The 23,473-nt window shown below is 34.4% G+C and overlaps 1 protein-coding gene and 1 long non-coding RNA gene across 5 annotated transcripts; one reads left to right on the forward strand and one right to left on the reverse strand.

The window, feature by feature from the left end:
• Window positions 1–610: 610 nt before the first annotated feature.
• On the reverse strand, window positions 611–4,305 carry LOC147844391 (uncharacterized). The gene is made up of 2 exons (XR_015491779.1): window positions 3,858–4,305; window positions 611–3,669 (listed from the first exon to the last, which is right to left on the reverse strand). It is a non-coding gene; the product is annotated as an uncharacterized LOC147844391 (long non-coding RNA).
• A 3,728-nt stretch (window positions 4,306–8,033) lies between these two features.
• ckmt2b (creatine kinase, mitochondrial 2b (sarcomeric)) lies at window positions 8,034–22,774 on the forward strand. 4 transcript variants are annotated; one of them, XM_087252985.1, is made up of 10 exons: window positions 8,034–8,087; window positions 11,456–11,623; window positions 11,747–11,945; window positions 13,840–13,935; window positions 14,073–14,294; window positions 18,251–18,336; window positions 18,569–18,692; window positions 21,636–21,770; window positions 22,200–22,325; window positions 22,560–22,774. In XM_087252985.1, exons 2-10 carry the CDS (start codon window positions 11,487–11,489, stop codon window positions 22,674–22,676), a joined length of 1,242 nt encoding a protein of 413 aa, XP_087109111.1. In that variant the 5' UTR covers window positions 8,034–8,087; window positions 11,456–11,486; the 3' UTR covers window positions 22,677–22,774.
• Window positions 22,775–23,473: the final 699 nt, after the last annotated feature.

A 23,473-nucleotide genomic window follows, 5' to 3' on the forward strand; every position in this document is an offset into this window, starting at 1 on the left:
GTCACATCACAGGATATGCAATGTTGAGTTTGTGTAAGAATTTATCATCTATATGCGCTTTTTTTAAGCCTGTAATTGTATAAGGACTTTAAAAGCATTCAAGTATAAGAAATTATTTAACTTTTTTTACCTTAACTACGATTAATTTTATTGAATTATTTTTATTTTGAATATTTATTTACTGTACTTTAATACTGTTACACTTGGGAAACAATAAAAGACTTAAATTCAGTTGGATCTTTTTCTTGATTATATGTTATGCATGAAAATACTCACAACACATACAAATGCAAAAACGCACTGCAAAGAGCACAGACAACAATAAAGATGTGCTGGGGGATCCCAAAACATTTATAGAGATTTATTAGATTGTATGGAGATGCAAATAGTAAACATTAATTCCTCAATCTTTGACTAGACACATGCATGAAAATACTTACAAGATGTGCAAAAACAGAAGTGTACTGGAAATAGCACAGACCAAAATAAAAATGCATCTGAGACCCCAAAATTCTATAGATTGTTTATTTATAAGTTATTTATTAGATTTTATGGAGATGCACTCCCACTGCAGAATTATCCCAATCGATCTAACATTATAAAAAAAAAATTTACAAATTATTATTAAATAGTAATATTTTCCAATGGAGATTTTATATGGTAAAATTGTATTCATATCACAATATATAAAACAAAATAAAAAATATTGTAATGTTAGATTTTTCCAATATTGCGCAGCAATTATTTCAATTGACTATCTTGATGTCAAAACGACATCAAATTGACATCAAACATTGGCATTAACAATATAAAATAATGGATTACAGGACAGTTTTGTCGTGTCTTTTAGTAAGGGATGTTTAAACAGGCACATTAAAGCAAACACATTGAGTTCAAAACTGTCCTGCTTGATTATGTAGATTAATGAATCATGTTAAGGGGCATATCAAGGTGGTTTTAAATCCGGTCTATCCAGAGGGATAGAAAATAATAATACATATTTTGAATATGAAAATGGCATGATTGTGTATGGATGTTTCCCCATGATGGGTTGCAGCTGGAAGGGCATCTGCTGCACAAAACATATGCTGAATAAGTTGGCAGTTCATTCCGCTGTGGCATCCCCAGATTAACAAAGGGACTAAGCCGAAAAGAAAATGAATGAATGAATAAACTTCCAGAATGTTTTATTTATGTATAAACTTTAAAGTGTAAATATGAACACTTTTTTTATTTGACCATTTCATGACCCCTTTAACTTTTTTGGTGTACTTCAAGGGCCAGGTTTACCAATGGACAGGTAGCGCAGTGGAATAGAAAACGCATTCTGTGCGAATAGCCTCTGAATTAGCATTTTCTACTCATATTTAGTGAATTGAGTGTAAAACAGCTTACTTTTTTATCAGAGCATGCAGAAATACTCCACTTGCAGTAGATTGCATCATCCATGCACTTAAAATACAAGCAGACGTGTGCTTGTGCAATGCGAAACTTGTTTGATCTGTTTTAACAGTAAGTTGAGGCTTTGGCGCCCCCCTTTGGAGGAATAGATTGAATGGTTTTCAGCAAAATGACCGGAATCTGAATCTGACTCGCAAGTTCTTCAATAATCAATGTTTTTCTGCTTTTTAATGTAATAGCCCTGCTGGTCAGCTAACCAGAAATTAGGGCATCTCCATTATTTGCATGAAAAATACAGTGATCGCATGTTGGAAAATGCATTGCAAGACATGTTTTGTGGTCATGTGTCATTCAGCTGCTGTGTAGCCTCTTTTGAACTCTCTAGAAACCTCAAGTTTAACAGATACATATATTTAACTTCTCATCTGACTGCACTTCTTTATCTAAATACTTTGATCATAATAGCTGGAGATTTCATATGCATAGACTGGCAGAGAACTGTCAAATTGGCCATAAATATATATATCAACCACTGTGCTGTATGAAGACAACATTGTTTTTGTCAGATCTTTTCTTTCTCTAGACAGATTTCAGTTCCTAAAGTGTAAGTGTGTGAAACGCATGAGAGTGTGTAGGTGTGAATGTGATTTCAGAGGTGAGTGGGTTCACTAGAAAGGTGTGAGTTACACTCTCATAAATGTAGCGTTGTTTTCTTTAAAACAAGTGTGAATTGGTAGTATTTATTTTCTGGCATATATATTTGATCTTTTTTTGTATATAGTGTGCCGATATGAGTTTCTGATATAATGTGATTTTTGTCCCCATTCATCTCCATGTAATACTTTAATTTCTGCAAGCAATCCTGTAATTGTTCAATTCTGCTCAACGTGTTAAGAAAAATGTAGCATATTTGATTAATTTATAATCCTTTGTCATTTTCTTTCTCGTTTTTTATGAGTTGATCTGCACAGAATTATTGCTTTGGTATGTTGCATGTCTTTGCATGTCCAGGTTGGATTCCTTCTTGTGAAATCTGCTTTTTGTACATTTCTGTATCAAACTATTTGTCTTTATTTTTCCTTCTTATTTATTTTATCAACAATTTTCCTGGAGATTGTGTGGCTTAAGTACTTTAATTCCATGCTTTCATTTCAAATAAACAAATAAAACAAGCAATGGAGTCTACACTAAATTACTTAGTAAATAACAAAAATTAATATCTTAGATTCATAAAATGCAAGTTTCAGACACTTTTTCATAGTTAAAATAAAACACAGGCAGCACAAATGTTATACTCGTGGCTCCTGATGATACATCAAGGTCTCATAGTGTAACAGTTGAAAGAAATTATGATTGCTTAACATTATTATCATTAATCCATTTTGTAAGCAAATCATTCTTTTGCACTACAGTATTTTTTAGTTGAATTTTTTTTTCATTTAGTATGATGGAAAATAAAAAAAATTGTAATATATTAAATATATGATTTGAGATAAAAAATATATATATTTAAACAACTGAATGTATAAATTATAGTGCATGAATAACTCATTCCGCAACAATCTACAAGCAAACAGAATCTTCTGGCTCCAAAACAATATAGTATGAATCTGTTAACGAATTCTGAAATACTTTTTCTCATTCTCTAAACATTTCTTGCTTTTACTTACCTACATTTTGGCTTCCATCCTTAGGGGACCTATCATGTCCTTTTTTCAAGATGTAAAATAAGTCTCTGATGTTCCTAAAGTGTGTATGTGACATTTCAGCTTAAAATACCCCACAAATAATCTTTGTAACTCTTTAAAACCTTTATAACTTTTTAAATCTTTTAGGCTTTGATCCTAATTGTGCTGTTTTTGTAACTGTCATTTTAAATTCAAATGAGTTTTCTTTTCAAGAGTGGGCGGAGCTACAAAAGGCTATATGTGGGCATAGCAGCAAATTCTGTGAAAAAACGAAAATGACAAAAGAAATGTCTCAAAAGAAGGTTGTTTATGGTGTTCATGTGTTCATCCTAAAACCTAATATTTATATTGCATATATAATGCAACATTAATTAAAACTCAAATGGTGGACGGCTGCTTTTCACTTAGGGCTGTTTATGTCATTGAGGGAGAGATCATCACAAATGTGTGGGGCTTTCCCCCTCTGATGACTTTACAAAGGGAAAATGTCAAAGTGTTTCTGCACTCTGTTTTATTAAGTGCAAATATAAAAAATAGAATTAATAAAATTTTTACCATTAGACTGTATTTGCACACACGCCTCATATAAAAGTGAATTTCCATAATAACTCTTTTTTTTTTTTTTTTTAACTCTGACTCAAATTTACCATACCTTGTCCGTTGATGAAGGATACATGTGCTTACAGTGGAGGAAATAAGTACTCAACACGTCACCATTTTGCACAAAAAAACTATTTCTAAAGATCCTGTTGACTTGAAATGTTTTACCAGATGTTAATAACAACCAAAGAAATATATAAATGAATAGAAAACAGATCTATTTCGTTTACAAAAGAAGTTATGTGTAATAAAATAAATGACACAGGAAAAAAGTGTTGAACACATGAAGAAAGGAAGCTGTAGAAAGGCAGTGAAAGCCCAGACTGCTGGGCTTTCACTGCTGATAAAAGACTGATTTCAGAGACTACACTGATCACACTCCTACACAGTTGGCTGAGTCTTGTTATTGTAACACCACAAAGCATTTTCTGTATCTAGTCTTTCTGTGTTTGATCCTTGCCTTGTTCCCTTGTTTACGTTGTCTACCGCCTGCATCAACCATTTGTCTGTTAACTGACTTCGCCTTATGGATTACCTGAATATACTCGTTTGTTCCTGTGTTTGACTATTGTCTGTCTGACGAATCTCTTAATAAACTACTTGTGGGTGGATCTTCATGTCTGTTGTCCCGAGTCTGTTGTTACAAAAGTGTTCAGTACATTCTCCTTGTGTCATTCCATTGTTATTAAACATAACTCTTTTTTTCTTTTCTGTTTAGTTATGTTTTTATGATTGTATGGTTTGAGTTTTTACCGAAATCAGCTTAAATTCCATGTCAACAGCTCCTTTTGTTTACCTCTTCTCCCACTGTATTTAATAGCTAAGGGAAAAAACTGAAAAGTTTTGACTATTTGATTAAGTTTTGGCTTTTTTGGTGATGGCAGCGTAAAGATGACCTCTCGTAGCGAATGAAGTCACATGCATTGCTCAGGTGTGAGTTTTTCACAGACTTCAATGTGTAAAATGTGTATGTCTCAATGGCTCTTTCAAAAGGCAGAAGGTTGCTACATAACTTATGAAAGATTTCAGCTGCTGTCTGGGCTTTCACTGCCTTTCTACATCTCTCTTTCTTCATGTGTTCAATACTCTTTTCTGTGTCATTTCATTTTATTACACATAACTTTATTTGTTAACTAATTAGATTTGATTTCTTTTCATATGTGGACTTTTTGATTGTTATCAACATTTGGTGGAAATTTCAAGTCAACTCCACCTTTAGAAATATGTTTTCTACAAAAAGGTGACATGTTGAATACTTATTTCCCCCTCTGTATATCAGCCCAAATTTACCACAGAAAACTTAAATGCTCACATAATTTGGTCACAAGCAAACAAACAAACAAACACTAACAGACGTAAATGCATGTTTCTATGTTGTTTGGTTTTCTTAAAACCACCACAAAGGCCGTGGCACTGATCTTGAGCTCAACATTGTTGTTTACAGCTACTACTGTACACTCTCAGAAATAAAGGTATGTGACCTGTCACTGGGGTGGTAGCTTTTTAAACGGTACAAATTTGTATCTAAAAGGTCCATATTAATACCTCAAGGGTACATATTGGTTGCCTACCTAAAAAGTACAAAAGTGTTCATCTTAAGAATTTTAGATACTAATACTTTTGAGGTAACAATATAGATCCAAATGTGTAAATGTGTTAAGTACAAATGTGTACCACACAGGTACCACACCAGTGACAGATCTCGTACCTTTATTTCTGAGAGTGTACCATTGCCATCAACGTATTTTAACCCCCTCTAACAATCTGTAAACATCAGCTTTTCTGAAGCTCCAGTGATTTTTATTGAATTGCATATGTAACAGTTTGATAATATTTTTGTAATAGGTTTCTGTCATAATTATTCTAATCATACTGAAATGTCCTGGTTTAGGTCATTTATTTAATTGTACTGTGTAGGGTAGCACACAAAATTGTGTATCTTTTGAATTTAAAGCAAAACTTAATAAGTCTAATTAATTTGCTTCGAGCATGAGCTATAGCAAAGTCGTGGATATGGCCAAATCAAAGCAGGTATCACATACTGTATTGACAATAAAATGGTAACACTTTAGATAAAAAAATGCCAATTCTCACTATTAATAGTGGCTTATTATCACATAAATCTTAACTGTATTAAAGGCATTGTACATTATTTGATGTATTAGACTAAATTGGCAAATGTTACGCCTACAGTGCGTAGATTGAAGCTTGATAATCTTTGGATATTCCAGCATGACAATCATCGCAAAAGAATAAGTCCAATACTGGATTTAATAGTTCAGAGATCATTCAGGACATTTTTGAGTGGCCTGTTCTATGAAAAAAGCTCTCAAAAACACTTGATGCAACCTGAAGATAGCAGTGTTTTTCGGAAGTTTTCATGTGTCAGATGTTAGATTAGGTCCAGACTTGGGTTCAGTACTGACGACTCCAATGTTTGTATAAGGACACATAATAATAATGTATAGTAATAATATAGTAAATAATATAGTATAAGCATCTTATTGAAAAAAATAATTTGAAAGAGGTCTGTGAGGGGTATATTTACAGTACAACCCTAAATCAGACAAAGATGGGACAGTGTGGAAAATGCAATTAAAAAAAAGAAAGAAGTGATTTCTAAATTTACTTTGAATCGAATTTCATGGTGGACAAAAAAGCAAACATTATTTAATGTTTCTTATATGTCATTTTTTTATTTTTTTTTAATTTTTTTCTTAATAACCACAAATTCCAGTTTTGCTTCTTGCAACACATTTAAAAAAAAAGTTGTAACAGTAAAGCATTTACCTATTTGTAAAGCAGCCATTCCTTTTCACAACATGTAAAAGGCGTTTAGAGACTGAAGACACCAATTGATGAGGTGTTTTAGGTGTAATTTTGTCCCATTCTTTTTGCAAACAAGTCTTAAGTTAGGCAACAATGGGGTCTTTGTTAACACATTTTGTGCTTCAAAATGCGCCACACATTCTCTATTGGAGACAGATTGGGACTGCAGACAGGCCATTCAAGTACCTGTATCCTCTTCCTCCGCAGCCAGGATTTGGTAATGTGTGCAGAACGTGGTTTTGCAATGTCTTGTTGAAATATGCATGATGAAAGTACAAAAGAAAGTACACCACTGAGTACTTTTCAGTATCAATGATGCCACTAGAAGTGTGTTAGCTTTGCCAAGGACACTGACACAACCCTGTACCATGAAAGACCCTGGCTTTTGAACTTATTGCTTGAACAGTCTGGATGATCCTTTTCTTCTTAGGTCCTGAGCACACTGTGTCCATTTCTCACCAAAAATACCTGAAATACTGATTCATCTGACCACAGAACACATTTCCACTGTGTGATAGTACATCCCAGATGCCTCCGAGCCCAGAGAAGTCAACAGCGCTTTTGGACACTGTTAATATAGGGCTTCCTTTTAAGGCACTGTACAGTTTTAACTGGCATTTGTGGACTGTAGAATACGTATTGTGGTACTTTACAAAGGTTTGCCAAAGTAGTCCTGAGCCCATGTGATGATATCGCTTATAGATGAATGATGATTCTACATTGAAAACAAACTTGTCTTGTGATAGTTTGACTATCTATACTAGACTATACTAACTATACTTTTGAGTGTCTGGGCTCTACTTTCAAGGTCTCTTTCTCTCTCTCTCTCTCTCTCTCTCTCTCTCTCTCTCTCTCTTCATAATCCTGTAGAGGAAGAAAGGGATGAGCACAACAGGGCTCTGGTATTAAACCAGATAATGCACAAGCTCCTGGGACTGGCAAATCAATTACCAGTTTAATTTTATCCTTCAAACACACCACCCAACTGAATGAATTCACTTTATTTATGTATCCATAAAATTAAATTGTGGGATCTATATGTGCATACTAATCTGAGGATGTAAACTTAAAGTAATATTAACTTATGTTAACATGATGATGGCTACATTGTGTAATTTAGTCTCATTAGTCTCAAGTGCAAAATCTGTCACTATAGATGACTTATTTTGAAAAGGTACACATCTATACCTTATTTAGACCTAAGGAGTAAATTATAGTTCATTAATGGTATATATTAGTACTTAAAACACACATATTACTTTTCAAATAGTACACATTAGAACCTTATGAAATGGCACCGCCCCTGTGAAAACTTTTGTACTTTAATTTCAGGGAGTATAAGGAAAGGTAAGCTTATATGTGTACACCAGGCCTGTACAGTATGACTGGCACGCAACTGGAGGTTTCCACTGGTTGAACTGAGAGCTCAAGGGCACAGAGACGTGGTGTGACAGATGAAATAGGATTGGCTGGAGAGATGAGCTTTTATTTTGAGCACAGGCCCGCTGTCGTCTCACTCTACAGGAACAGCCTGCTCTACCGGAGCCTGAGACCCCTTCAATTCTACAGGTCAGTACAACCAAGTACTTGCTTTAGAGTGTTTTAAGCTTTATTTTATCAGCAGAATAGTTGCTACAGTGCTGGTAAACACTGTTTTATGCAATTATTTTCAAACTAAGGTTGATTTTCTTGACGCAAAATGCCTATTTATAATTGAAACGGTGTAAAATAAGGTTTGATTTGCTTTTGTAATGCATACTTTCTACGATGTTGTTTAGTTTATGTAATTTACACCAACACATTCTCCGAATCCACCATGAAAGTAGAACACTAGAACAGCTACACTTTCTCATTGAAAGCCCCTCTGAATGCTGACCACATCATGTGATCTTTGTAACACATGCCAGCACGGCTTTGACACCATTGCGTTAGACATTTTACTCTGACTCTATGTCACGGTTGACCTTTTCTGGTGTATATGCATGTACACTTTAAATATCTGGATTACTGAGACAATAAATTCTTCACATAGATCATAAAATTGAGTATTTACAGTAGAAGAATAATAGTGATGACACATTCTGTTGTTTTTGTGTAAGGTTTTAAAGGTAAGAAGGGAACATGCATGTGACACATAGGCTACATGTGTGATTCCAGAGCATGTGAAATATAAGCCAGCACTTATTACTTTGGCATTAAGATCAAAGCCAATGTATATTTGGATACAAACCAGTGGAAGCCCAGACCAGTCAGGACACAGAGGACGCTCATAAAGGTTGCCAAACAACTATATCACGGCTAACGTGCTTTAAAACTTTGAAAAGGCTTCGGCATGGCTGAATATTAACACACTGTTTGTCTGATTAAGGTTTACTCTGTTGTTGATTCTACCATAGAGGAATAGCCTAATCAGTTTAGAATTGTAATCCAGTTATCTTTACTCAGCCTAGTGTTGTTCAAACCCACATGACTTTCATTCATCTTCAGAACACAAATATAATTATTTTTGTTTCATATATCTTCATTCATTCATTTTCCTTCTGCTTAGTCCCTTAATCCATCAAGGGTCGCCACAGCAGAATGAACCACCAACTATTCGAGCATATGTTTTATGCAGCAACCTGAGAAATATCCATACACACTTATTCACACTCATTAACCCAGGCCAATTTAACCTATTCGATTAACCTATACCTCATGTGCTTGGACTGTGGGGGAAACCAGAGCTCCCCGAGAAAACCCATGCCAACGTGGGGAGAACATGCAAGCTCCACACAGAAATGGCAACTGACCCTGCCGGGATTCAAACCAGCGACTTTTTTGCTGTGAGGTGACAATGCTAACCACTGAGCCACTGTGTCGTCCCTTCATATATCTTTTGAATATTAATTAAAAGTTCATGCAACCAAACTATTATGCATTCATTACAAATGGCTTAGTACAAAGCATCTAATGTATGCAGAATTAAATATAATTTAATACAAATATTTAGCAGAGACAACATTACTTAAGCTTTTATTTGCATATGCTGTAAACACAGAGCACCACAAAACCATGATTATCTTTAACAATAGATTGACCAAAATGAGAGAACCTTAAAAACAGCTTTGCGTTGTGAAGATGAATAAAATAAAATAAAATAAAATAAAATAAAATAAAATAAAATAAAATAAAATAAAATAAAATAAAATAAAATAAAATAAAATAAAATAAAATAGGTTAGGAGCAACATGAGAGTAAATAAATAAATAAATAAATAAATAAATAAATAAATAAATAAATAGTTTTTGTTACTAGCATAAGCTAATCTGAATGTAAAAGCATTTATTTATTATACATACACAAGAAATTATAAGTTTAAAAATGACAGCTTTTAATCAAATGTCTATACTTGTTGTGTCTTTGTTGGAGTTGATAAACTATTATTTTTGACTCAATTTTAGGGCAGTAATTTAGGAAACTTCAACAGTGTTCATGTTAAACAAAATTGAGGCTACTTCTCGATATTGTTGTTAATTTATAATGGTACTTAAAATAATGAAACTAATAATACATTGCTGGTTATGTTTTGCCATATAATAATGTAAGTTCTTGTTTGAATGATTGATTCACTGAATCATTTATTCTGATGATTCATTCACAGTAGCTGATCATATAGAAAGGAAGCAAGTCATGGTTTTTATTATTATTTTAATTTAATTATTGTGAATTGTTAATCACTAAATCAAAGGATCTACTCAAAAACATTGTTGCTCAGAGATGCACAAATGTTCTGCTCCAGCTGTGTTTGGACCTCTTAATATAGGTAAAACAGAAGTACTATCTAAAAATGTAACACTCAGTGGTAACTTTTATTACAAATTTGTTCAATGAACACATATAAAATCAATATCGCGTTGAGTTTAAGAAAAGTGCAACTCAGTACAAAGTACAAATCAAAGGTATTATTATTATTTTTACATCACAGATTATTAAGAAATCAGTTTGTGTGATATTACATCAATATACCTATGAAAAAAACTAAAACTCAAGTAAGTTTTTTTTTTCATTCATAACCTATTATTAATAGGTTAACAATAATAATCGAATAATCAAATACTAATAATGTAAGGCCATGTTTTTCTTTGTTTTTGCAAAGTGAGTGACAAATTTGATATGTCCAGTTTGCACATAGCAAAATTTACTAAGTGATGTAATTGCATGTAACTAACCAAATCTCCCTAGTAAAGGCATGTCATTATATAATATGACATACAATAGAGTCAGATTTAGCCCTCCTGAATTATTAGCCCCCTGTATAGGCCTGTACATATTTTTTACTAGATATTTACTAAGCTTCTAGTTTTCTGCTTAAAGTGACATTTAAAGCCTTATCCAATCTTACGGCAATTCATAACATTTTGATTTAGTGGCTAATTCATTTGAATTTGTACAATCTCATTTATACAGTTTAGTAAGATTTCCTTATCACCCTAATGAAAGTTGGGTTTATGGGTAGTGTTGGGTGCCACACCTTCATTTTAAAATCGTAGCCCCTAAACTGACACAGCGTAAAATACTTACGTTTTCTCATGAGATCAGGCTGGCTTAACTAGATTACTCACTTTAGTTAGGCAAGCCAGGGTAATTAGTCAAGTCATTGTGTCACAATGGTTTGTTCTGTAGACAATACAAAAATTCTAGCCAAAATAAAACAATAAGACTTTCTCCAGAAAAAAAAATATTATAGAAAATGCTGTGAAAAATTAATTGCTCTGATAAACACCACTCATAGGAAAATTTTGAAAAATATTTACAGGACAGCTAATAATTTTCTTTAACTGTATATATAAATACACTGTAAAAAATCCATTCCAATTCATTTTGCTACACGTTTGCAATAACATTTTAAAATACTTGAACACTCATATTTATGTAAATGTAACGTTCATCTTAAGTTCAGGTGAGTGAGTGGTGACAACCGCAAGCATGTTCAGTCGAGTGTTATCCGGACGCAACTCTGCTGTGGTGGCGGCCAGCCTAGGTGCAGGTGCCCTGGTCTCCAGCTACATCATGACAGAGTCAGGAGTCTCTGCTGGAGAGAAGACAAAGCTTTACCCACCCAGGTAAAGGATTCACTATCCATCATACAACAATCAGTTTCCAGTTGACATGAGAATATCAATACAGCAACACACTGTAGAAAGATATAAAATATGTAAAATATGTGTGCTGTTTTTTTCTCATAGCGCGGACTTCCCAGATCTGCGCAAACATAACAACTGCATGGCTTCTGCTTTGACCCCTGCTATTTATGGTCGTCTGAGAGACAAACTGACCCCCAATAACTGGAGTGTTGACCAGTGCATTCAGACCGGAGTGGACAACCCTGGTCATCCCTTCATCAAGACTGTGGGGATGGTGGCTGGCGATGAGGAGAGCTATGAGGTACGAACCAGAAATAAATGCAAGTGTAAAACAGCTTTGGTGGATTTCAAACTTAAATATGAGAAACATTACATGTTGGTAACACTTTCTTTTGATGGTCCCCAAATTACAACCGTGTCAAATTGGTGTAATTTAGTACACTGTCTGCTTAATATTACTTTGTTTCAGCAGAAATTTTAAAGGAAACTTTTAAGGATGTCAAATTGTCAACATTTACCACAAATTAGAATTAGTTGACATAAAATTGCAAAAGTTAATAGAGCCAACAGAATTTCCAAAGAGGATCATTAACATAAAGTGCAGTCTTTAGGTAATAGGCTCATTTATTTGACAAGACCACTTTTAGCTTAGCATAAATCACTGAATCTGATTAGACCATTAGCATCTTACTTTAAATTTTAAGAGAAGCTTGACTCTTTTGTAGTTTTATTGTAAACTAAGGCCAAAAACAAAATGCAAAGTTTCTATTTTCTAGGCTGATATGGCTGTGGCTTGAAAACAACAACAAAAAAAGGTGTTCCTTTAAGCCAGCAAAATAAAAGAAGTAACAGAGCTGAAATGTTATGCAGAAATGTTTTTTAGAACAAGCCCATGACCTTGTCAATGACTATTGTTTGAGCTACAGTTTAAACGTCGTAAATTAGTAACATCAAAATTGTTTGTTTGCATCTGTATCACTAACTGTTGTATGTAGCAAAACCAAGAAGTGAATACAAAGTAAAATATTTTAAAAATAATAAAATATATTTTTTAATGTTTTTTTTTTTCCCAGCAGCTGGGGAGGCAGAAAAAAACCCCATAAAATAACAGCAGTTAAATTACAGACATAGAATAACACATTTTGCTCATTTTACAGTGTACTGTATATCACATAAATTGAAAAAAGATAAAACTTCAGGTGTAGTTCCAGACCCTAGACCCCCTGTCTGTCATTTAAAAGCCCTAAAACATCAACAAGATATATTTTTAAAAATTTAATAACAAAAAAATGCTGATATGAAAAACAGTAAACAAAGTTATTAACCGAGTAAATTTTAAAAATGTTTTTGCTAATCTGCATATTTGTGGTAATTAATTAAGGTGCGATTGTTTTGCTTCTGCATCAACCTAACGTGGGAGATAGTGTGTTGTGAAATTCTCCTACATTTATTCATTCATTCTTTTTTTTTTAGCTTAGTCCCTTTATTAATCTGGGGTCGTCACAGCAAAATGAACTGCCAACTTATCCAGCATATGTTTTACTTTCTGTTACTGTTACAACCATCAAAAATGTGTCACTGAATAATGTTTTATCTAAAAATGAAACATTACGTTTTTCTAAAAAAATTGATTAAATATTGATATAATTATATGCCATTGTAGTTTTTGTTTACAATATTATTATGTTACATTTGTACATAACCATATCAGCAGTAATGAAGCTGACCTTCTATAAAGGTGACCTTCTAGGACAGCTCCAGAAGAACTTATATACACACAAATGTAATTAACAGAACAGGGATGGGATGTGTAACTGAACCATAAGATGAACCAGTGGGAAGAAAATAGAAGAAAATAAACAATGAGCATGAAAAGAATTCAGAACAGAATGAAGACATAACAAACACATGTGATAATACCTGAAGAGTTCAGATGCACACACACACACACAAAAAAAAAAAACTCTAAGTGCCATCTACATGTTTCTATTAAAGTGAGTTTTTTTTCTCATACTCTTGCATTTAGGTTCAGTAATTGCTTGTTTATGGATTATGAATAGTTCTTTCATTGCCATTAAAATAGAGGAAAATAAACAAAAGAGGCTGAGAATTTTTTCAGACAGCACTCAGAGGTTTTGCATCTGTGAACTTTACAGCCTGTGAACTTTACCACTGACTATGGTTGTGATTCTCAGGTGTTTGCTGATCTCTTTGACCCAGTCATTAAGGACAGGCACAATGGTTATGACCCTAAAACCATGAAGCACCCAACAGACCTGGACAGCTCCAAGGTATAGACTACTGCTGATGTCTTTGATGATGGCCTTTAACAACAACAAAAAAAAAACAGAACTGATGCAAGATGACTAAACTGAAATATTAATTAGTTACACTGAACACAATGTTTCTATCGATGTCCTTTGAATAGATCACCAATGGGATGTTCGACGAGAAATACGTGCTGTCATCCCGTGTGCGCACAGGTCGCAGTATTCGAGGACTCAGTCTGCCACCTGCCTGCTCCCGTGCTGAACGCCGTGAAGTAGAGCGTGTGACTGTCCAGGCTCTTTCTGGACTGAAAGACGACCTGGCGGGAAAATACTACAGCCTGACAGAGATGACTGAACAAGAGCAGCAGCAGCTGATTGATGTAAGTACACGTCTGAAACACTGTCGGAAAAGGACAACAGAAAGCAGCCCCAAATGCACTCACCAGCCAATTTATCAGGAACCTCTGTTAAGCATTGGGTTAGGCCTCATTTAGCCTTCACAGGCACCAGGATTCTTTATATCCAGTTTTGGTGAGCCTGTGCAACTTGTGTCTGTGCAAACAACATGGTCGTTATCATCTTCTGCTACTGCAGCTCATCTGTGTCAAGGTTGGACATACTGTATATTCAGAGATGCTGTTCTGCAGACCATGTACCCTATAACACTAGGTGCAATGTGATGTCAGGTGCGACACAAGGGCAAAAATAGAGAATTGTTGTGTTTATATCATTCCAATATGACAGTGGACACACTGTACCTACACATAGTTCTGTCCAAACAGCTTAAAAGTTGATATTTATCATAGGTGCCCTTTAAATGGACTGTGCCATTGACCAACTAAATGCTGGCCTAAAATCTATGGTGCAGGTTTTTTAATTTACTTATTTATTTTTGTTATTTAAAGAGTGAGTTGGGGATCGTTATATTCAAAACGTGCATGAACATTGCTTAATACACACACAGGGATGTGCAGCCACCGAGAATTTCTTTAAATGTGAAACATTAAAGGGTTAATGTTACATTCTTTAGTTGTTATTTATAAACTAAGGGTATTCTTGACATCAAATTTAATAGTTTTGTGGGTGTAACCAGAGAAGGGAGAAAGAACTGACTGAAAGACTAAATGTCCCAGATATCATTATTTATTGCCCATACAATCAGTGAAAAACAATACAAAATATACTAACTGTATTAAAGAAACTAAACTAAATATAAAAAGTAAAGCATGAAAAGAAACATCTTCAAAGTACCATATATATATATATATATAAATATATATATATATATATATATATATATATATATATATATATATATATATATATATATATATATATATATATATATATATATATATATATATGTAAAATTTAACTATTTAAAATGTAAAGCTTGCTTTAATATGAAACGTAGAAAAGAAGAATGAGTGATATAAAAACAGTAAAATAAATAAAAATTAAAAGTAGAAAGGCTGCATTTCAGGACTTGGGGCCCAGTGGCTGAAGTTGGGGCCCTGCTCCTCCCATGCCTCCTCCACCTCAGGGGACTTGGCTGGAAACTGGCTGATTCCTTGCTAGTGAAGCTTTTATTTTTTCACTTACAAAGTATGCCATGTAAACAGTGAATGCACCATGGTGCGACTGTGAGAGATGACTGGTTTAATGCATGTTACAGCCACAACCAGTAATAACTCATAAGGATAACCCATTTAAAACATGCTCTGGGTGTGCAGACTGTTTTTTTCCATTATAAAAAAGGCAAAATTATTTTTGGTTTAGATTGTTAAAATAGATCCCCTGATGTCATGACTTCAGGAGCCAATGGTGGTGAAGTTCCATGTGCAGCTTTATTAAAATGGAGGATGGTCATACAGGCAGGGTCATGACAGGAACAGACAGAAGCATAAGGGGTCCACAATGAAAACACCAGGCAGAAAACTTATCTGAAACGTGGAACAGTCCTGTCAACAAAACAGGCAAAAAACAGTTTCTTCTTTCTTCCCAATTCTGGGTCATGGTTTGAACGTGAGTTAATTGTTTGACTGTATTGAGCTGCTGCAGTACAGGTGGCTGATGAGAGATTTGCTATATCTTGCAGTTTAACAGGTTTACCTAATAAAGTGACTGGTAAGTGTATATTTAACTTTTCTGAATATTGGCTGCAGTGTCTTACAGAACTAAAGAGGTCTCCATTAGAAAGTTATGGCAGTATATCATTCTAATGTACAGTGAAAGACAAATACCTGTACAAACAAATCCAGCAAGTATTCAGACTAATATTTAATGAAGAAATCAGAGAAAAATGCAAACACACATAGTATAGTCACTTACTTTGGCCTACAACGCTGCATTGTTTTCTATCTGTACATAGACATTTGTTGAACTTTATAATGTTTTGTGATGTTATTCAACAATAAAAAAGCTGGTCAACTGATCAACTCTTGCTGTTATAGCTAGCTTTGGAGCCACTAGTCCAGTATCAAAGACACAGCTGCATTTTATAATTCTTTAACAAACCTCACTGCTCTTGTCTTATGATGGCCTACCAAAGGAACACTTCCTCTTTGATAAACCCGTGTCTCCTCTCCTCACCGCATCTGGTATGGCTAGAGATTGGCCAGATGCTCGTGGCATTTGGTAAGAACATGCAGTTAGAGCATATCATTTCCCAATAGCAAATCCTTTTCCTAGTCCCCCGTAAACTTTTGTATTTCAGATGTTTTTGTTGTTGTTATAATTCTATGTGAACATTGCAATACAAACAATATAGAAATACAAATAAAATTTACAAATAATAATATTTGGTCATACTGAAGCCTCAAAATCCAGACAATAGCTAAGGGGTTGACCCATTCTTGGAAAATGACACTATCTGACAAAAATATTGTCGTGGATCCCAGTTGTAAGAGCAACAAATAATAGCTTGACTATTAGTTGATCATTTGGAAAAGTGGCAGAAGATTGATTTTTCTGATGAATCATCTGTTGAACTGCATCCCAATCATCACAAATACTGTAGAACACCTATTGGAACCCGCATGGACCCAAGATTCTTGCAGAAATCAGTCAAGTTTGGTCATGGTTTGGAGTTACATTCAGTATGGGGGCGTGCTCAAGAGGGTAAAGTCTAGATCGGATATGTAGCTGGTTGGAAGTGCAATATGCACATTAATATAACAGCATTTTTTATGACACTGTATAACAATAATTAATATTTTTATAGTACTGTGACGGTTGGGTTTAGGGTTGGGGTGGCAGTAGGTGTTAAAAATACAATTTATTCGGTAAATTAATAGATTACATCAATAATATTCGGTACATTTACTGTTTTTACATTACCGTGAAGGTTGGGTTTAGGATTGGGGTAGGGATAGATGTTAATAAAATACAATAAATAGGAAATTTCATGAATAATAGAAATAATTCTCGTTAACATCAGGCTGCAAATGTATCCAATCTAGCAACAACAGTGCAAGAGATCTGCAGAGATGGCAACATCAACAGCCTGAGGTATCAAGACATTTGTGCTGCCCATTACATTCCATACCGCAGGAGAGGGCAAATGTATGTTACATTATTTCTGTAATGTGACAGGACTTTTGTCTAAGTAAAGACAAACAGACCTTACTGTCGTGATGATATAATAATAAATCAAGGCATGATCAAATTTTATTTTGGTAAAATAAGCGTAATCTACAGGCGTTTGCCTTTCATATAAGCCACTTCTGATACCAAATGATCAACTAGAAGTGAACTTGAATAAGAGACATCAGGTAGTGTGTGAGTGTGTCTATATACATACAGTTGAAGCCACAGTTATTAGCCCCCCATTATTTTTTCCTCAAAAATAGGAAAAAAGGTTCCGAGGTTCCACAACCTATCCATCTTATATTCTTAAAGTGACTTAATAGAAAGAACATTTTTGATTATCAGAAAAAGATTTCAATTGTTAGATGCATTTTGTTCTTGTCATTGTATTTTGCAAAAATGCCACTTACATTGCAAAAATGCCAATGTACAATATAAGCTTGTTAATAGTGAGAAAAGGTTAATTAGAAATTTTCATAATTTCATTAATCTAAAAAACTAAAATCGTAATAATCTAAAAATCTTTGCCACTATTAACAAGCCTATATTTTACAATGACATTTTAATGGATGTTAAAAGTTCTTTTTGTAACCATCAATCCCAGTATAAAGAACCTTATTTTAAAATAATGTTGGTCGAGTTCTGCATTGTGCAGTTTAAATGCATTATCGGGAGATATTTCCTAATTGAACCCGTCCAGGCTTTTCTTTATTACCTTTTATTTTCTTTTCTGTACCAAAAATTCCAGGACCACTTCTTGTTTGACAAGCCCGTATCCCCCCTGTTGACTTGTGCAGGAATGGCGCGGGACTGGCCCGATGCCAGAGGCATCTGGTATGGTGCATGAGGCCTGCATCACCAGAGTGCATGTATAAAGAGCATGTGCATGTGTGTGTGTTACATAATGACACTCCCAGAGTGCCTATTTTTACTCAGTGATTCATTGTGTCACACAGTATGACAACTACTAAACATGGAATCACAAGCTTGAATTTGATAATGAAGAAACAAAAAGTGTTTTTGCTACATTTTCCTGATATTAACAACAATTTCTCCTCATGTCCAGGCACAACAATGAAAAAACATTTTTGATCTGGATCAACGAGGAGGATCACACCCGTGTTATTTCCATGGAAAAGGGTGGGAACATGCAGAGGGTGTTTGATAGGTTCTGCAGAGGACTCAAAGAGGTATCATTGTTAAAGCACTCAAAACCAGAATGCTCATTGTCTGTAAATTAAAGAAAAACTTAATAAGAAAGCTTATTAAAACAAATTTCATGTTTAACAATCCATTTGAGAAAACATACTGTTTAAAAGCTTGAAGTTTGATCCCCTTACAGTATGTAGTTTTTCATTTTATAAGCATTTTGCAAGCTTGAAGTGTAATTTTAACATTTTTTACATTGATCCCTTTCAGGTTACTTACTTTATCCCTATTCAGATTGTAATTGTTTCCTATGGAGACATCTATAAAATAAACAGTATTTTTTTTTTTATTTTTTTTTTTTTACAAATGGTGGAAGTTCTGAATTTGTATGCTGATAAAATCACAGACCACTTTAAATGCTGAGTATATTTTGTGAAACATGAGAAATAGTTCATCCAAATAAGGCTTTAGGCAGCAAGGTTTTTTTTAAAGTTTCACAATTTTTTTTATTTCAATACTATTTTTAAATGTGCTTTTAAATCAAATCAAATCTCTTTTATTGTCTCATCATCAGCAGCATGTGTGCTAAGATTAGTGAAAAGCTGCTGGCTCCAGACAGTACAAAATACAGACAGTGCAAATACAATGACAGCAAAATACAACAGCATACTCCCAAAAAAACAGGACAATATAAAACTGACAGCGATATGTGCAATGAATAGGTGTCCACATAGTTGTAGGCAGTATTGTTTCCATCATGGATTGGTTAAAGTGCAGTGAATATATTGATGGTGTGCAGTGAGAGGTATGGAAGAGTCTGTGTGTGGTGTGTTAGGTGATCATCAGCCTGATAGTCTGAGGGAAGAAACTTTACTTCATTCGGCTGGTGTGTGACCGGATGCTGCGGAACCATCTGCCTGAGGGTAGCAGAGAGAAAAGTCTATGGCTTGGGTGGCTGGAGTCGCTGATTATTCTCTTGGCTTTCCTCATGCACCACCTGGTGTAAATGTCCTGGAGGGAGGGAAGCTCACCTCCTAGTACTCGTCCAGCACTTCGCACAATCCTATGTAGGCCTTTGCGATTGCTGCTGGTGCTGATTCGATTTTAGTTTGTTCTGTTAATGGTTCTATTAGTTTTAGTTTAATTTTTATTTTTGTGAACACATTTCTATTTAGTTTTTATTCATTCGTTTTCCTTTGGCTTAGTTTCTGATTTATCAGAGGTCACCACAGTGGAATGAACCACCAACTATTCCGGCATATATTTTATGCAGCGGATGCCCTTCTTGCCACACCCCAGTACTGAGAGACACCCATTCACACTCATTCATATACACACACTCATAAACTAGGGCCAAGTTAGTTAATCAATTTAACTAAAGCGTATGTGCTTGGACTGCGGGGGACACCAGAGCACCTGGAGGAAACCCACGCAAACACTGGGAGAACATGCAAACTCTAGACAGAAATGGCAACTGACCCACCTGGGATTCGAACCAGAAACCTTCTAGCTGTGAAGCAACAGTGCTTACAACTGAGCCACCATGTTACCCCATTTAGTAGAGTTAATTGAACACATCCAGTTGAAGACCAGAGCAAAGATTAATGCTTGCATAGCTTACATTATATTGATCAGAATAAAATACAGTAATGGTTTGAAAAGACATTCCACTGAAAACTATACACATTTTGAAAAATGCAGACAAATTTTTGGTTAAATGCCTACATTTTTGATATTTTATGTTTATACAAAATAGTTTTTTGCACTGTGTTTGGTTGTAAAAGTGTCATTACAAGTTTTTTACTAAGTAAAGTTTATTCATTAATTCCTAACCCACTATAAAGAGCCAGGGTTTTTTCACTACAGTCATCTTCGATTTGAAGAATCCCCCCTTCCACCCCTACCTTTTCACCTTTCCCTCCATAGGGCAGCATGGTGGCCCAGTGACTAGCACTGTCGCCTCATAGCAAGAACGTCACCGGTTCTAGTCCTTAAACAGGCCGGTGGTCGTTTCTGTGTGTAGTTTGCATGTTCTTCCCGTGCTTGCGTGGGTTTTCCCCGGGTCCTCCGGTTTCCTCCCACATTACAAAAACATGCACAACAAGTAAATTGATAAATCTAAATTTGCAATACAGGTAATCTCATACTGCAGCATATCTTTTAATAGCATTCAATTTTTAGTCATCAGCTCTTATCAAGGGGGAGTTGTCGAGATCTACCTGAGCTCGAGGCTCCCCTCTCTTCCTCCAAACGGGAGGGAGTCTTGGGCTCAAGAACCTTTGAGCACAGGGCTCTCTCCCGAGACAGCATGCCAAACTTGCTTATAATCAATCATCAGCTAAGTGTGAACTCTTGAAACAGCCACAGATTAGACTTTGACAGAGAACAATCGTTATTAATTCTGAAAATATATATATATTTACACTAATTATTATTTAATTTCAGTTAGTTTTTAAGAGACTTTTTATTTAGCTTTGGTTTTCACGTAGTGTTCATTTTATTATTTTATCTCACTTAAACAATATTTTTAGTTTTCATTTATTAAAATAACCTTGTTAGGCAGTTTACTATGCAGTTGCTGGGGTGTTTAGAGTAGATGTTATGTGCTACTAGGTTGATCAGAGGCATTTCTACACAGTTGCTTGTATGTTTATTTCATTATTGGTTGCATTTTTAAGACAGATTGATAGTCTTATTTAATTTTTGAGCATTCTGTTATGGTTGATGTTAAGATTTTTCAGATTTCTCAATCATTTAGAAAACTGTCAATCCAATCAGTTAGACAAGATATTGCAGTCACAACAGCCTTTGGAAGATTGGAAGTAGAAAGATTGGAAGCAAAAGATTGGAAGTAGATTTGATGTTTCCAGCTTTAAAGGTGCAGGAGGAGGTTATACTTCATTTCAGGTGTAAAAAGAATAATAATGTATTGACTTCCTTTAGCCAACATAATAAATGCAGTTGGTGACATTTGTTTCTTCCAGGTGGAAAGACTGATTGAGGAGAGAGGCTGGGAGTTTATGTGGAACGAACGTTTGGGATACATCCTGACCTGTCCTTCTAACCTCGGCACTGGGCTAAGAGCCGGAGTTCACGTCCGTCTGCCCATCCTAAGCAAGGTATTGCAATCTCACATGGGTCAATCTATATCTTCTACACCTGTGTAAATATGGTGAAACATACATTGGTGCAAAGCCAAGACTGCAGAATCAGTTCCAGTCAAAATTGATCAAATGAAATGTGTGAGAATAAACTACAATTATATCCATGTATATAACATAGACAATATACATGTGTGCATACGAGTCTAGACAGTTGAATAGAAAACTTAAACAGAATAAACGGTTTAATAGAAAGAAAATTTTTGTCAACACATTTTAAATAGTTTTAATATCTCATTTCTAATAACTGATTTCTGTTGTCTTTGCCATGATGACAGTAAATATTATTTTCTTACTACTTTTTCACAACTTTTCACTTTCCTTTCACTACTTTTTCTCTGCTGACTGATGATTGCCTTCATTTCAATGTTATATCCTTCTTAATAGGACAAACGCTTCAATAAAATTTTGGACAATCTCAGGCTCCAGAAACGTGGCACAGGAGGTGTGGATACTGCGGCAGTGGGTGACACTTTCGACATCTCCAACCTTGACCGTCTAGGCAAATCTGAGGTAAACATCTGCCCTTAAATAATGCCTTTATCAAAGCCCTACAAGTGCTTTTAATATGGAAAAGAAATACTAAATTGCCGACTTAAAAATATTCAGATGACTTGTCTCAGCAAAAGTTATAAACCTATTCAACTAAGGGAAAACATACTGTAACTGTATTGTTGTATGAAGTATATCTTAAAAAAAAAAAGTCAGGCAGTGATAAATTCTATTTTATTTGGCATTTTTGTTTAGGTTGAACTTGTTCAATGTGTGGTTGATGGCGTCAACTACCTGATCGACTGTGAAAAGAAGCTTGAGAAGGGCCAGGACATTACTGTCCCTTCACCAGTGTCCCAGTTCAAGAAATGATGACATCTTCCTAAATGGAGCAAGGCAGCTGAGATCTGTAACCTTCTCTACGGGTCTTAATATATGAAACTCAACTAAATAAATAATTCTTATTTAAATCTAGTCTTGTGGAATCTTTCCCATTAACTGATACTATAGTTGCTGAAAGTGGGAGCCAGCCTGCAGATTTTGGATGGTAAGAGAAAAAGAAGGTTCACAGAAAAAGATGTAGAGATGGGCAATAGACACCTTTCACCGATTTTCACTCCTTTCACACATTTATATAGTTTCACATTATGATCCACCAAGTCAGATAACATGAGACCTGTATAATAAGATTTTTTACATTTTATAATGTTTTGTGGCAGTTTTAGAACACATACTGTAACTGTAAGAAATTGTATGTATGTATATATATATATATATATATATATATATATATATATATATATATATATATATATATTTATATATATATATATATATATATATATATATATATATATATATATATATATATATATATATATATATATATATATATATATATATATATATATATATATATATATATATATATATATATATATATATATATTTTACTACTTATTATTGATGAATATGAGTTTCCTTTAGTTATATATTGGGCATTAACAGCCTCTGAAGATTTAATTAAGAGACAATATTAATTCAAAGTGTCAGAGTTGGGAGGGCAGTAAACCTATTATAAATTGTATAATTATATATTTTTATTCAAAGCACTTCAGAGTTCAACAAACCAACTTCATAACTGAGAGGTAGAGAAAAGTTGAAATAAC

Source organism: Danio rerio, chromosome 5 (genome assembly GCF_052040795.2).
Source record: "Danio rerio strain M-AB ecotype USA chromosome 5, GRCz13ab, whole genome shotgun sequence".
NCBI lineage: Eukaryota > Metazoa > Chordata > Actinopteri > Cypriniformes > Danionidae > Danio > Danio rerio.